Source organism: Mixophyes fleayi, chromosome 6 (assembly GCF_038048845.1).
Source record: "Mixophyes fleayi isolate aMixFle1 chromosome 6, aMixFle1.hap1, whole genome shotgun sequence".
Lineage (NCBI taxonomy): Eukaryota > Metazoa > Chordata > Amphibia > Anura > Limnodynastidae > Mixophyes > Mixophyes fleayi.
In genome coordinates this window covers 4,735,907-4,751,429 of record NC_134407.1, presented here as the reverse complement: position 1 = coordinate 4,751,429, position 15,523 = coordinate 4,735,907, and the positions used below count along the sequence as shown (strand labels likewise).

Sequence of the window (15,523 nt, the reverse complement as noted above, 5' to 3'; positions counted from 1 at the left end):
GAGTGCTCAAATGTAGCCAATCAATACACTAGGAATCAATGGTACCAATAGGTCCTCATATCTCAGTAATAGTCTCTAGTAAATCTGATAAGCTGCATTCTCATGACTCTAAGTTCAGCTCACAAAATAGCTGACTCCGCTACCTGTAGACGACCTTCATCAATGTCATCCCACCTGTGTTTAGCAAGAGAAATTCAAGTGATTGGATGACGTAACTGCCCGTGCAAAGAGCATTCTCAATACACTAGCACTGATTACTGCACCTCATTTAAGCTTCTCTGGAGAAATGAGCATTAACTTGCAGAAGATGGGGTGCAGCAGAAATTGTGGAGGACCCAGACTAGCCCCGCAGTTAGGCTACTCAGGGACAAGGGGATTGCTTAATTTAAAACAAAAAACAAAATACATTTAAGTGGAGTTACTGACATGATAAGAGACAACATGGGGTGCAGAATGTGTGGATGATTTGATATCACAATGTACCAGGGTGCGGGCATGTAAGATTTTGTCAGCCTTTAATATGTGTCTGGTTTATGCAACGTCCGGGGATTATTGGAGACTGGGGATGAATGACAGGTGGATACATCACATGATTGACAGCTCTGCTCCCCCTCACACTTGTTGTCACATACCTGGCCCAGCTGTTCAGCACTTTGCCTAGTAAAAGTCGCATCTGTCTTCCCCTTCACCTCTCTGTGATAACGTTGGTGATATTTCACCTGACACAAAGACAAGAGGGACCAGTGTCATTATGTGCACAGTATTCCCTGCGATGTGAGACCTGTGGGATCTGACATCCTGATGATCACATGGAGAATGGTCATATTATCTGACCACGCTGCATTCATCTCTCTGATGCCAGGATGTTGGCAGCTGTCCTACCCTAAGGGGGTGAAACATTTGTTTGAATTTATGCTGGTGAATGGCCCAAAGCGGATCTGTTCAATACTTGGCTAGTAATAAATAAAAACAGAATATAATATAATTTCTATTTAGAGTGTTCAATAGTCTCATTCATGTCTATAATCCTATCCCTCTATGCTTTGATTTTCTGGTCTCTTGTGCTCACTAACTATATAACAGCATAACTCTATAAGGGTGTAACTATATAACAGCGTGACTATACAATATTGTGACTATATAAGTTATATAAGAGTGTAATTATATAACTGTAACTGTGTAACTAAATAAGATCCTTGTACAGAGGGGGCTTAGTGTGAACACATGACACGTGTGTTGCATGTATGAATTTAATGACATGAGAAGTGATTTCCCGGAGACACGTGACAGACTGATAGTTGGTAATTGTACTCACGTCACTGGCCAGCTCATTGGCTTTTTTGGCAATTTGGTACCCAGGGGTAATCATGGCTGGGAAGCTGCCCTTCCCCCTCTGCTCCTCGTAGTCATCTGTGTATTTCACCTGCAGATAGAGCCAGATAACAGAGACGTCAGAGGAGGCCATTGTAGGACAGGATCCAGGGGTCACAATTCTCCGTACTCACATCACTCAGCCCCCCGGCCTTGCAGTGTAAAATGTCTCTTGTGTCCGCTAGGCTGGTGTATTGGGAGAGGCGCTCATCGTGTCCGCGCTTATACTCCACCTGTCACAAGAACAGTTTATGTAGGACAAGCAAACAGGTGTCAGGAGCAATATATCCATAGTGTTGTCCTGTAACACCAGAAATAATGGAACTGCCCTTAATCCACGATTAGAGGGACTGTACTGTATCCAGTCGTTGGAGGGACTGCCCTGTACACAGTGATTAGAGGGACTGTCCTGTACACACTGATTAGAGGGACTGTCCTGTATCCAGTCGTTGAAGGGACTGTTCTGCACACAGTGACTAGAGGGACTGTCCTGCACACAGTGACTAGAAGGACTGTCCTATATCCAATCATTGGAGGGACTGTTCCATACACACTGATTAGATGGACTGTCCTGTAAACATTGATTAGAGGGTCCTATACACACTGATTAGATGGACAGTCCTATACACACACAGATGAGAGGAACTGTCCTTTATGCAGTGATTAGAGGGATTGTCCTATAAACACTGATTGGTGGGACTTTCCTGTACATAGTGAATGGAGGGACTGTCCTGTAAACACTGATTAGAGGGACTGTCCTGTAAACACTGATGGGAGGGACTCTCTGTATGCAGTGGTTAGTGGGACTTTCTGTACACACTGATTGGTGGAACTGTCTGTACACATTGAAAGGTGGGACTGTCCTGTATGCAGTGATAGAAGGGACTGTCTGTACACAGTGAATGGAGGGACTGTCCTGTAAACACTGAATGGAGGGACTTACATTGCTGGCCTGGTGAGCAGCTTTCCTGGCTGTCTGATAAGCCGGAGTGATCATGGCAGGGAAGCTGCCCTTCCTTGTCTGCTGCTCACACTCCTCTGTGTACTGCATCTGATAAGAGAGAATGTCATTGTCATATGCAAACTAATTACTAGTCATATAATTCATGGTATTAGCTTGGTGAGAAGAACTCTGTGTCCAGCCATGGGTTAAAACCTGAAAGGGTGAAGACTAAATGAATGTATATCCTGATTAATTCTAAACTCTTCTGCTCTACCCATAAGATATTTTTGGACAGAGAGTCAAGACACATAGTGGGAGATGAGTGCCCAATACCAATTTACGACATAGGTCGTAAAAGCTAAAGCACTTGAAATCTCTCTTTAAAGTTAAATCAATATCATCAGTAATATGCAGCAAACAGACCCGTCACATTCTTGGTGATTCTGTGATATCTCAGAACATCTCAAATGGGCGACTGAGCAGCTGGGATAAATTTGAATGACGGGACATAAGGACAACGGAAAATATCATATTTTCTCAAATGTCATACATACAGGAGTCACATGGGGTATGCAAAAGAAGGGATGAAGTGAAACTTATTACCTGTTGTGTGGAGATAATATCACCTTAGTAGAACATTCTGGTAAAAAGTTAGGTCATTGTAAATAAACCCGAAAGACTTGAAAGGTGTATGAGGTCACAAAAAATGTATTTACATTTACACAGACATTCTAGGGCTGACATCATAATGAAAGGGGGGAGGGGCTGCGGCTACGTGCAACATGTTTAAAATGTTCTGTAAATATTACCGATTTTTTCACTTTTGGAAGTCGATTTTATATTGACAAGTGTCCCCTTATTCTTGTTTTCCCTATTCTTTTTTATTTTACAAGAAACTATTGTATTATATATCTTTGTATGTCATGTTGCTAATTGGTTTTCATTTTAAGCATTGTGGGTTTAGTTTCAATATTAAATTACCCTTAATAAGTTCAGGTCTCTGTGTTCTTACAAATTCACATATGAGACTTGGTATTAGTATGCTACATAGTTGAAACAGAGGAGATCATTTGGTTTATGATGACTCTGGGTCATGGGAGATCATTGGATTTATGATAACTCTGATGAAAGTAAATTATGATAAATTAGTTTAAATGGAGAACTGAAGGTTTTCTCGAGTAAGAGTGTCAGCTCTTCACAAAAGAGGTGGCATAATTAGTAAGGCACGGTAAGTGTGCGGGACAGGCAGAGTTGTAATAATTTTTAAACAGACCAGGTGGTTGTTTTTGATTAACCCTTTGTCACACTCATGTCATGCAGGCTCAGGTGAGTGCTGGATCGTGAAGTAATCATTCTTGTATATCTATCTGTATCACTGTATATATATATATATATATATATATATATATATATATATATATATATAGAGCCTCCCATTCTTCAGTGACAGAGTCCAGAAGAGAGGCTATTTGTGTTACCATATAGCCAAATTCTCCAAAATGGCCCCTTTATGATTGTTTAAACTTTTATTTTTATTTTTCACAAACAGATAACAAATGTTTACGGAAAACACATTTAATACATTGTTTAAATGAGATTGTGGTTAATGTACTGAGCAAATTTTTTATTAAGAAGTAAAAAAATAAGATCTGACTCTCTCTTCCGGTTACAATTTTCAGACATTTGTCAAAATATATCTCTACATTTTATTCTAGAACATTATTACATTAAAGGGTTTTTCTGCACAAATTAATTTTTGGCGAATATATAAAATAAGGAATGTCTGAAATGTGAGATAATTTGATGATTAAAGCAGTTTGTCTCTGCACAGTATGAACACACGGCAGGAAAAAACATGGCTGGCTACGCCAGATAATTATTCTGATAAATGGCACATTCAATGCCTCGTCAGGGTATCTCTTACCACTATCACTATGCATGTTACAAGCCGTCTTTTCCTATAACATCAGTTTACATTTAATAATGAGAATCTTACATTATTTAGCGCTTTCTGAGTCTGCTCCATATGAACCATATCTGGATCTAGATCAGAGAACCAGGACTTCCCTTCTTCATATTCTTTCTGAAATCACAATACATACAATAGGGCTCAGGGAACTTCCCACAATTACCCATCCCACAGGCAATACTCCCAGCACTGAGGATACCTGGCTGATCAACTTCTCCACCTTGCAGTTCTGTTCATGCTCCTGTCTCTTCATATCCCAGTGGAAAACAGACTTGAATCGTTCTCCATCCTCTCGATACTTAATCTGCGGAAACATAGAAATATTTTCTATATATGCAACAGATCACCTCATCCAAAATACCGCTGAGCAAACGTCCTATTATCAGTATGAACACACAAGTTAGTCTAATATCTAAACACTGAATGATTCAAGTTTATAAATTAAATAATGATACATCTGACAAATGAAGGACAATTTTGTATTTGCATGAACAATAAAGGTTGTGGATAATCAATATAACCAACACAGCTGGGCGCTAATTAGACCTATGGAGTGTATACCAGCAGCTCTAGATAGGCTCCAGATCCATTTATATGAAAATACAATAAAAAAGAAAGATAAAGCGCTAGGTATAACACTTGATTGGTATTTATTCAAAAATATGCACATAATAACATACACAGTGTGGTTATGGCCATAAACACCCCCAAGGCAGCCTCGGACTGGCCCGCCGGACAGCCGGTCAATCCACCGGTAGGCCCAGCGGGGTTGAAGCTCCGCCCCCTCCGTTGTTAGGGCGGAGCTTGATGTTGAACTTTGTTTAGATGGCGGCGGCGGTCACATCTCCTGTAACCACACTACCGCGCAGATGCAGAGAGCCCAGGCGCGGTAGTGTGTTTTTCAGCAGTTTGAGCAGGGGAGGAGGACGTCCTGATATCAACATACTGATCCAAGGTCAGTTTGGTCATCATAGGTTCATGCAACACTGGACGCAATAGACCACGCCCCCTCTGACGCTGCAGAGTTTCCCCGGGTTATCTGAAGCCCAGCCAGTTTGATCGTGGCTGGGATACAGAAGCTGGATACTGCCGTTTGATCGAGGAAACATATGGACTGAAAGATACCTTTTTAACATACAAAATGTGAGTGTTTTTAACCCCATGTTTTAACTTAATAAATAGAGAACGTAAAACACCATGAGATCTTTCTCTGTTCTCTCCCTGGTCTCCCATATGTGCACTCTGGTGAGGAGAAGAAACAGGTTTAGAGGGGAGTAAAAGTACATCGTGGTGGTGCTTTTTGAAGCAAGAGGACACATTATTCAAATACTGTATGGAATAGAAAAGGTCACATTGATGTAAGTTTACCATCTGGGACATCGGTATAGGTGGAACTAGAAGACCAACATCCTTTAATGACTTTGGGACCGTTTTCCCCTTGACTTATTCATTGACCCAATCCTTGTGTTTCTTTACCCTTCCCCCATTTGCGCCCGTCCTTTGATATTTATATTCTCTTTCATACAACACTGGCAGCATACCAGCATATATGGAATAAATGTGACAGGCTTTGGATGGGCTGTATTCTGTTCATTTTTTTGTTTTTTAAAATTTCCCTTCTCAACAAGCATTCATTGGTGAAGTACGCAACCGTAGTAGCACTGATGCTGTGTGTATGGTCTTTGACGAGTGGCATATTCTGTAAGAGTCCTTAAAAAATAATTATAACAAAGAGTCATTTTAATAATCAGACTGTGTATACAAGATCTGGCAAATGAAGGGTGCTTTTCATGTAGTCTAGTATTCCAATTGCATCCAGTTGAAAATATAATCATTCAGGGTTGTATAATATGTTGGTCTATATTGTATGTTAGTGTAGAAAGGCACATGCATAGGAGAACATAATTATATTTATATATTTTTCCTTTTGCCTATTGTGCATTCTTTTTGATGGTTGTCCTGTTTAGAATTTAGGGGTGATATAGTGAAAGTATTATAGGCATATATCAACCGTATTTAAAATGAAATTAGATGGATTTCACTGAGATTAGTTGAGAATTACAATCACTTGTTTTTTTATGAATTGACTTTTATTCCAGGACATGTCACAGCAACAACAGGTTGGTAACCATTGTACTAAAAAATTAATTGTGCAGTTTATGTCTTCTAATTGATGATGTTATTATTTGGTTTGTGTAGCCCTTGTAATGGCTTTTAATAAGCTCAATACATGATGGGCAATAACAACATATGAGGCGAGGGTTGGAGGTAACCAAATGATGCACTTATCATAAGTAACTGTCTTGGTGCATTAGGAGACGACAGGAGCTGGTACTGGAGTTTCTTCCAAACCACAAGTGTTTTATTAATGGGTCCCATGTAGTTCCCTACCAGTAGAATGGGCAGGGTCTAATGCAAAAGGTGCACATTTAAAATAGTGCTATAAGTTGTCCTCCATAGCCTGACCACACCCCCTTTACTGGCCACACCCACTCCTAAAGTTGGCCACACCCCAATATAGTGGGCCCCTATCACTGAATTCCCCCGGTGGGCCCTTCATGCCCCAGTCCGACACTGCCCCAAGGTACATAAAAATAAATAAAAAAACATTCAATAGGTGAATATATAAAATAACAGATGACTCCCTATTCAGGAATAGTCAATTTAAAATGAAGCGCTGAAAATATATCACATTGCTAAGACAATAAAGTCACAGACACACAGATAAATAAATCAATGTGAAAATCATATCTTAGAAAACTATACAAAGCTAGAGTAAGTATGCTGTAAGGAGAACACATTGTCTGCAGAGGAAGATTCCTCCGAAACGCGTAGTAAATGGAACTGGGCAAACCTGCATGTTGTATTTAATGGTTTTAAATGACTAACGCTTGTAACTGTAACTTAACTTGTACCAATAAAGAGCTAACTCCACCTGATTTAATAATGATTTAATCTTTTCTGAACCCAACATTTTAAAATGGGTTTCAGGGTACTTCTCCGATGCCTGGGTATTTGCACACCTAGAGGGGAATGTCGCTCATTATTTGTGGCAGTCATTGTCTTAGTTATTAGAGATTAAGGGTCTGAATTATGATCAGATGTAAGTCTGTTTGCATGTCGTATCTTGTGTAAAATAGCTCTGCACGTGCCCAAGAACGGACTTTACACTATTGAACACAATTGTATGCAATGTCTGAACGCAAATGACATTTACAAATGCCTACAATTTGTGGGGTGAAACGGGAGATGGAAGGCGTGAGCTAACGTAGGCCGTGTACATTGAGGGCGTGAGAACGTAGGTCCAGCCCGTTCAAGTCCTGTGTTTTTTCAGCCGTATCCCTTACACCACAGGGCAGGTGTAAGTGCCGAAAGATAGCGATGACTGCAACGGCATAGTATTAACAACCACACGCATCTGTGCCATTAGCTAGCACAGAACATGTGTATCCAAGTAAGATAAACTATATAAACACATTGAATGTACAGTACACATTAAAAGCATGTATGTATTTAATTTAAAAAAAATTAAAATAATTTAGAATACATAAATTTATTAATGATTATGCTTTTAAGAGTTGTTCATTTATTTTATAATTTATTTTTTTTATATGTGTTCTGATGTGACCTTATATTGAACAGATGGTAGTGCGCATCCTGCAGTCTATGTGCATCTACATACGGCCAGTAACGTTTAGAGCGAATCTGAATACGGTCAGAACTCCGCACAAGTTCTGTGCTCTTTATTCCGAACATGAATCAGACCCTTAACCTGTAATACAGTATTATTAGGCAGAGACACTGATGTTACTGGTCAGACAGTCTGACAATAAGAGGTGAAGTGTTGGGGAACTGGACGGTGATTGAAAGCAGCAGGAGCTGGAAGTGGAGAGCGAGGGAGGAAAGAGCTTTGAACATACGTGATCTGTAAATAACTGCTCTCATATCACAGCCATGAAACAAAAATAGATGCGAATACCAGAGAACATTCCAGAACACACCCGCCATCACCCATCTACACCCCGGGGTGTGATTATTGTGTCTGGCCCTGTAATGCAGCTGTCATATAAAAGGCAGAGGGGACATAACTAGGAGTCGTGTACGAGGTCTGACACAACATTTACAACATACAACGGCATTGTAGGAATTACACCAGTTGGGTCATATAAATGTTTCACAGGAAATCTATAAAAAGATTGTGAATGACATCACTTTGTATTCATGGAAGGTAAGTTGGTCCCGTTATATTAAGTGACCATCGAATCGTCCTGGCCTTAAAACCGCTTGTAGGGGCTGTAAGTTGCTGGTTATTCCAGTGATTGGTCCAGGAGACGTTTGAGGGGACAGAAAGGGCGATTGTAAGAGAGGAAATGGAGTACGTGAACGATGACTGCGGCTTACACCCACTCATACGTCACCCGCTTCTCCATCTTTCAATCTTCTACCGGTTAGTCACTGTCAAAAACAGCGATCAGCGTTTAAAGAAAAGGGAGTGTAGGGACTCTTTAAATGTAGGGATGTCACAAAATTTAAAGTGGCCCCGTTTAATAGTGCAAGAACCAGACAATACATTCATGTAGAGCTGTAATTATAGGTCACTTCTCAGACTGTCCCGGTATTCCGTGTGTCTCTCATGTGAGTGCACATATCGGGCGTAAAAGTCATCATCATCTATTTATATGGCGCCACTAATTCCGCAGCGCTGTACAGAGAACTCATTCACATCAGTCACTTACCTCACTGACCGCCTCAGACTGTTTCTTCACATGGATATTGACCGGGGTCTCGTAAACACTGGTAAAAGAATTGTTTTTGGGATTGTGCCTGTAACATACAAATATGACAAGTAAATAATTAGACTTAAATCCGTTATATGTCTCTTATCAAGAATTAAATCTTCCGAATACAATCAGGGAGACTTAATGAGGCTGCGAAAACAGTAATCCGCCTGCAAAGTGGCGACTTGTGATTAGTGCAAGAAATGTCTTAAGATGGTAAAAAAACAGACGTTGCAGGTATATCTGTGTTTACGCAAAAAGTGACAAAATAGTGGCAATAATTGCAAAAAATTGGGGCTTTATAGTAGGCATTGTGCTGGCTACTGAACCAATTAGGAACATGTTTACACAGACCTTTTATATGGCCTTATTAAATAGTCAGCTGGAACATTATATAATATTAAGTATAATTGATATGATCAATATATTAAATGATGCCCTTATGCTTCATCATGAAATAATAAGTAATGAGTGAAATAACTCAGATATATAACCATAACCGGCCAACAATTATCCATACCAAATAAAGGCTAAATAAGCTCCGCCCCAATGTCCCCAAACACGCCCATGTGTGGCGAACCTCCACCCCTTTCTTGTAAACTCCACCCCCTTTAATGTCTGCAAATCGGGACTGTCCAGCCAATGTGTAACTGCTGTTTACCTGGCTCATTCACTGATCCAGAGACAGATACTAATGTGCTACTATAATAGACCTGTATCATATACTGCATGAGTGGTCCAGCTAGGATACAAAGAAGTATATTATAATGTGCAGTCACAGAGGTGTTATACAGAGGGGCTTCGTTCTATCTGGGAGATCATTAGATTATACTTAAATAGTAAAACTGAAAACTCACAAGTTCATATATTTCTACATCCTGTCTGTGTAGGCTGAGAAAAAGGCAAAACAGACGTATACAGAACAGATATATAACTAAATAAATTATCCCTCGTCCCCAAAGGTGAACATTTAACCCCTTTGATGCAGTGATATAACAATATCGCCCATGAAATAAAGTATGAATAGTTGGAGCATGTTTCATGCCCGGAGGCTCCGCGCAAAACCGAGACTTACACCAGTGAACGCAACTGCACGCAGTTCATGCTCACATGCAAATGGCGCTCCCAACTGTGTACTGATCGAAGGGTAGAATGGGGGAGGGATGGGTGCGCCATGGGGGCGCTCACGCACATGCGCCAGATTCAAGCTCTGGGCATCTCTGAGTGATTTTTAACCGTATCACTTGCACCAACTACAGATCTGGTGTAAGAGCCAACTGATAGTGATGACGGTCACGTATACAGCTACAACATGTGTTTGCAATTAAGACAAGCTGTAGAAATGCATTTTATGTACAATAGGCATTAATAACATCCTGATAAAGGTATTTCATGATTTAAAAAATGATAAAAAATATATATATTTTTTTAAATGTATTTTTATTAATCTTTATAATATTAAGAGGTGATATTATTATTTTTTTTTTCATGTGTTCTGATGGGACTTAATATTGCACATATGCATGCACGTATCCTGCACTGTGTTCTGTCTGCGGGGGCAAGCTGGGCTGGGTCACAGGGCTACCTGCACCTGAGCCGATCCCATAGTGGACTACCTTGGACTGGGTCACAGGGCTTCCTGCACCTGAGCCCAGTCTCACCCCTGGGCTACAGATTGGCAGCTCTGTCTGTCTACATACAGCAAGTGATGTAGAGCCAGAGCGTAGTTATACCCAGATTCAAACGGGAACATTTCTTCAGACCCTCTTGTACCCGAATACGGGCGGACGTGTGCGCAAAGTGTGTGCAATATTTTAAACACAAGTTGCGTTCAGATCGCTTCCTCAATGAATCAGGCCCCTGATTTATACTCTATTTCAGTCTGTGATTCTGGGATGAACATACAGACACTGCTGGATACTTGTGACTTCCATCCCTGCTGTAGAAATACTCACAGGGAATTATGCTCAGAATGTCTGTTATGTCACATTACGCAGCGGTGTCTGGATAATGTTGACATTATTAGGATATCTGGACCTTAGCGTACTCTTCAGTCACAAGAAAGCTGCTTTTATTTTTATTTTCTACTCGGTCACTGCGGTCTACTGAGTATCTAAAAAGTAGATACAAAGGTCTATTATCGAACTTTCTACAGTGATACATATATTGCAATTCTCACAAGCTCTATCTGTTGTGATGTGGTTTGTATCACTTGCCAATAAAGTTTTCTGTCAAAGTTTTTAGAGGGCTTATATTTCATTTTATTTTTCTCTGATCAGAGTTTTATTCTTATTAATATTGACCCTTAGAGTATGTAATTACATCTAGGGCATTGTTAAGCTGGGTACACACCTATGTAACCTTACTGCAGATACAATGTCTCTAACGATTTCACCAACAATTGAAAGTCCCGATGAGCCGATCCATGTGTACACACCTCCACGACTTACCTTCAGATCTGTGATCTTCATCTGTCATAACCATCTGCTGAGAAGATCCTGACTCTGTACACTGTACAGATATCTGCCTACACTGCTGGTGGTGAGTGTGTACACACTGCCACATTTACCCGACATCATTCCATCATTGATCGTGATTTTTAAAAAGTTTATAAAACCAAATCAACAGATACGATGTGGGTTGGTATAAAACGTGATTGTGGGAGCGTACACACTAATGTGATATCTGACCAAACGGTTTTGAGATATGCAGGATAATTACACAGGTCTGTACCCAGCTTTATTCTTGATACAATATGTTATTAAATAATTTCCCATCACTGATGTTGGGGTTCTTACTAAGTACAGGAAATTCCTATTTGTTTTCTCCCGTTGGTGAGAGATAGGGTTAAAAAAATTGTCACAATTAAATGACACCTCTGCCCAATAACACAGGAGTTTTTAGGGACTTGTCAGTAGCATATTAGTCCCTATTTTACATTCTATCTATAATTCATGAATCTATTTCACACATATCAGGGTTGTTCCCATTCACTCTTTCAAGACTTAAAAGTTGATCTCAGCTTGTCCTCCACTATTCATTCTCAATCTTTATTTTTATCATTTAGATCTAAACATGTAGAGACGTGTATATTTTAAGAATAATAATTTAAATGTATTTTTTGGGATACTTAGTGGACTGGTGCGCCGTCATTAGCTCCACTCAAGTCTTGTAGTTTAAGTGGTGATATTACAAAGTTGGGACAGCACCCTCCAATCTAACTAAATGCAGCCATTAGATGCTTTATAAGGTAATAGAGAATAGTCTTTGTTCTAGAGCCGACTTGAACTCTCGTTCTGAATTTTCCACATTATAACAGAAAAATGGCAGAATCCGATTGGTTGTTATTTGGCTAATACAGTAGCTTCCACTATGCAGGGATTTGCAACCTTGTGACAGTAATATAGATGAACACAGAAGCTCTAAGCCCATAGTGATTTTTACTTTAGCACTGGGAAGAGGTGATGGTACCTCTTCAACGTCAGCGAAGCACAAGGTTTCTTTCTTAAACAGTCCTCAATAAGTCAATGGCTTCTAGACCTTGCTGGGTCTTGTAGTTCCACAAGAGTAAATCATATATGTTTTATTTTACCATACACTATTAATCTGGAACTCACAGCCCTGGGGGTAAATGTATCAAGCTGAGAGTTTTCCGGCGGGTTTGAAAAACCAATCAGATTCTAGCTTTATTTAGTACTTTCTACAAAATGATAGCTAGAATCTGATTGGTTGCTATAGGCAACGTCTCCACTTTTCAAACCCGCCGGTAAACTCTCAGCTTGATACATTTACCCCCTGGTGTTTGGTGGGGGGGCAGTGAGAATTGGCGGCTTTAGGTGAACGCTGATTGATCCATTTATACCTTAGAGTATTTATCTCTTATTGATTCTATTTTTAATGAAGTACAGTCTGCAGACTGCAGTTTCTTAGAGTACAATATACATTATCTCTTTCGTTATTACAATAGAATCTCACAATTCAGTTACAGATTTCTGTATTTTTGATTGAATTATTTATTTCCCTATTTCTTTTGTATTTGGATCTCTTCCTATTTTGTCAGTGGGCAAAAAAAGAATAAAAATAAGAGAATGTCAAAATAGGACTCAGACATTCAAATTAGTTACGACAACATTATATAATATAATTGTGTTATCCGTTTCCTTAATTTAACCTAAAAGTCCTTAATTATTATTATTATTATTATTCGTCCTAAGGAGTCTATCTAACAAGAAACCTCCGTTATTACAGCTATAGAAAATCTTCTTATATATTTTCTTCTTACTTTGTAGAACAACTATTCTCTCTTCTATATAAAATTCATTTCACTTTACACCTCTCTCTGTCACAATTTTGACCCCCCCGAAAGGTTGTGCGCCCTAGGATGAGCCCATTCACAACCCTATCCCTTGAACATAAGACGTTTGCCGATCAAAGATTCCCGCAATATGTCTGTAGGTTTCCTCAGAGTGTTATGTGGGACACGGACGCCCTGTACGTAGCTCCCTGTCCACGTGTTGTAAATATACATTAACGACGCAGGATAGAGAAACCACTCCAACGTACTACAGCCTAACCATTACTAAATCTAAATTGGTAAATGGTAATGGTAAAATGTTTGCGGAGACTTACGCCTGACAGAACGGCTTCTTCTGGAAGCTGACAAAGTTGTTAACCGTCAGGATCATTTTGCAGACTTCACAGTGGAAACAAGCCTTGTGCCATATCTAGAGAGAGAGAGAAAAGAATACAGGTTATCTTATACCGAGTTCTATACTAGCTGCCCTGTCTGATAATGACAATGTTTACATAAAGCTTGGTGGGACATAAGAGTGGACGGAGCTGTCGATGGCTGCCCACAAGGGAATATATCTCCCAACTGTCATCATCAGCAGCAGCAGCTGTTAATATAGCGCCACTAATTCCACAGCGCTGTACAGAGAACTCACTCACATCAGTCCCTGCCCCATTGGAGCTTACAGTCTAAATTCCCTAACACATACACACACACATAGACCAGGAGAGACTAAGGTAAATTTAATAGCAGCCAATTAACCTACTAGTATGTTTTTGGAGTGTGGGAGGAAACCGGAGCACCCGGAGGAAACCCATGCAAACACGGGGAGAACATACAAACTCCACACAGATAAGGCCATGGTCGGGAATTGAACTCATGACCCCAGTGCTGTGAGGCAGAAGTGCTAACCACTAAGCCACTGTCCCGATTTTGGTGGGATTGTCCTGGCTTTTTCTTTCTTACAGAGGCTGCAGCAGCCCTGTGAAGCAGGGGCTGGAGGATAAAGGTAGGGACATAGGAAAATATCTCGTGTATCTTCTTATGTATGCCTTGTATATTGCGCTATTGCCATCCTGAGATGCGGACAGCGATATGAGGATTGCGGGAGTCATTGTTAACTTGTCAGTAGTGAGGATTTTACATTTGTAAGAAATATCTAAAACCAATAATTAAATATTGACATTTACCAAAACTTTGATATCAAAATCTAAATTATTTCCTACAAATAAGCAACTGTCAGGAGTGATCCCCGGCTGTAACCCCCTGATCGGTGGGTTCTCTACCTTTCATAACTAGACCTGACGGACACAAGAATAAGATTTATATTATACTTTATAAACTTATCTTGGTCACAGTTATACAAATGATCTTTCCAAATGTAGGAAATCATATAGACTTTCATATTACAGTTTTGGTAAATTGGTTTTAGATATTTCTTACAAATCTAAAATCTTCACTTCTGACTAATTAGCTGGTCCATAACATTAGAGTTGAAATGAAATTGATGTATGATTGAAATACTTTTTTAATAAAAAATATCTAATTTAAGAAACTGGATGTTTCTGTGTTCTGCTACTTCCATCTATATAAATCTATGATTAGATTACAGATCACAGGTATTAAGATGCCTTAAGGTAACTGTTACTCTGTTATTTGGGACACAAATAAGTAATAGGCTCACAATCAGGAAAATAATTTAGTATAATTATTATGCAAATAGAAAAATGATCACATACTTTGATTCATATATTTTATTGCCAGTTTGCATGTTTTTCTGTTTTATTCTGAATTCTGACATAGTAGTACACAACTGTGCTCAATAGTCAATGATATATAAAGCTAAATATGTCTGTATGTTTCTATATTACAACAGTTATATATTTACTTGTTTGTATGTAAATAGTCCAATAAACATTCAGCATTAATGTGCAGCATTGAGCACATCTACCGTTAATCAGATAAATCTCAGTGAATCCGCTGGATACAGCACATCCGCTCCATCTACAGGAGGCTGCAACATAAATAGACCCAAATTGTGGTATAAGGGGGAGCAGAGCACTCCTACCCCTCACCTCATCTCCTCTCTGACCCCCCAAAACTGCAACACATTCACAAAATGACAGAACTTAGCATCCGGTGTAATGTCACAGGGATAAAATGTTGTTTTA

General features: G+C 39.6%; 1 protein-coding gene across 1 annotated transcript in view; it reads right to left on the bottom strand.

Annotated features, from left to right (window-relative positions):
* NRAP (nebulin related anchoring protein) overlaps positions 1-15,523 on the bottom strand; it is a 74,301-nt gene that overhangs the window by 57,623 nt on the left and 1,155 nt on the right. Inside the window, exons 2-9 of the mRNA XM_075215657.1 lie at positions 13,691-13,785; positions 9,020-9,107; positions 4,483-4,587; positions 4,311-4,397; positions 2,315-2,422; positions 1,506-1,604; positions 1,316-1,423; positions 633-719 (exon numbers count right to left, since the gene is read on the bottom strand). Coding sequence (XP_075071758.1) covers positions 633-719; positions 1,316-1,423; positions 1,506-1,604; positions 2,315-2,422; positions 4,311-4,397; positions 4,483-4,587; positions 9,020-9,107; positions 13,691-13,785 — 777 coding nt within the window. The remainder of the gene's footprint in view (positions 1-632; positions 720-1,315; positions 1,424-1,505; positions 1,605-2,314; positions 2,423-4,310; positions 4,398-4,482; positions 4,588-9,019; positions 9,108-13,690; positions 13,786-15,523) is intronic.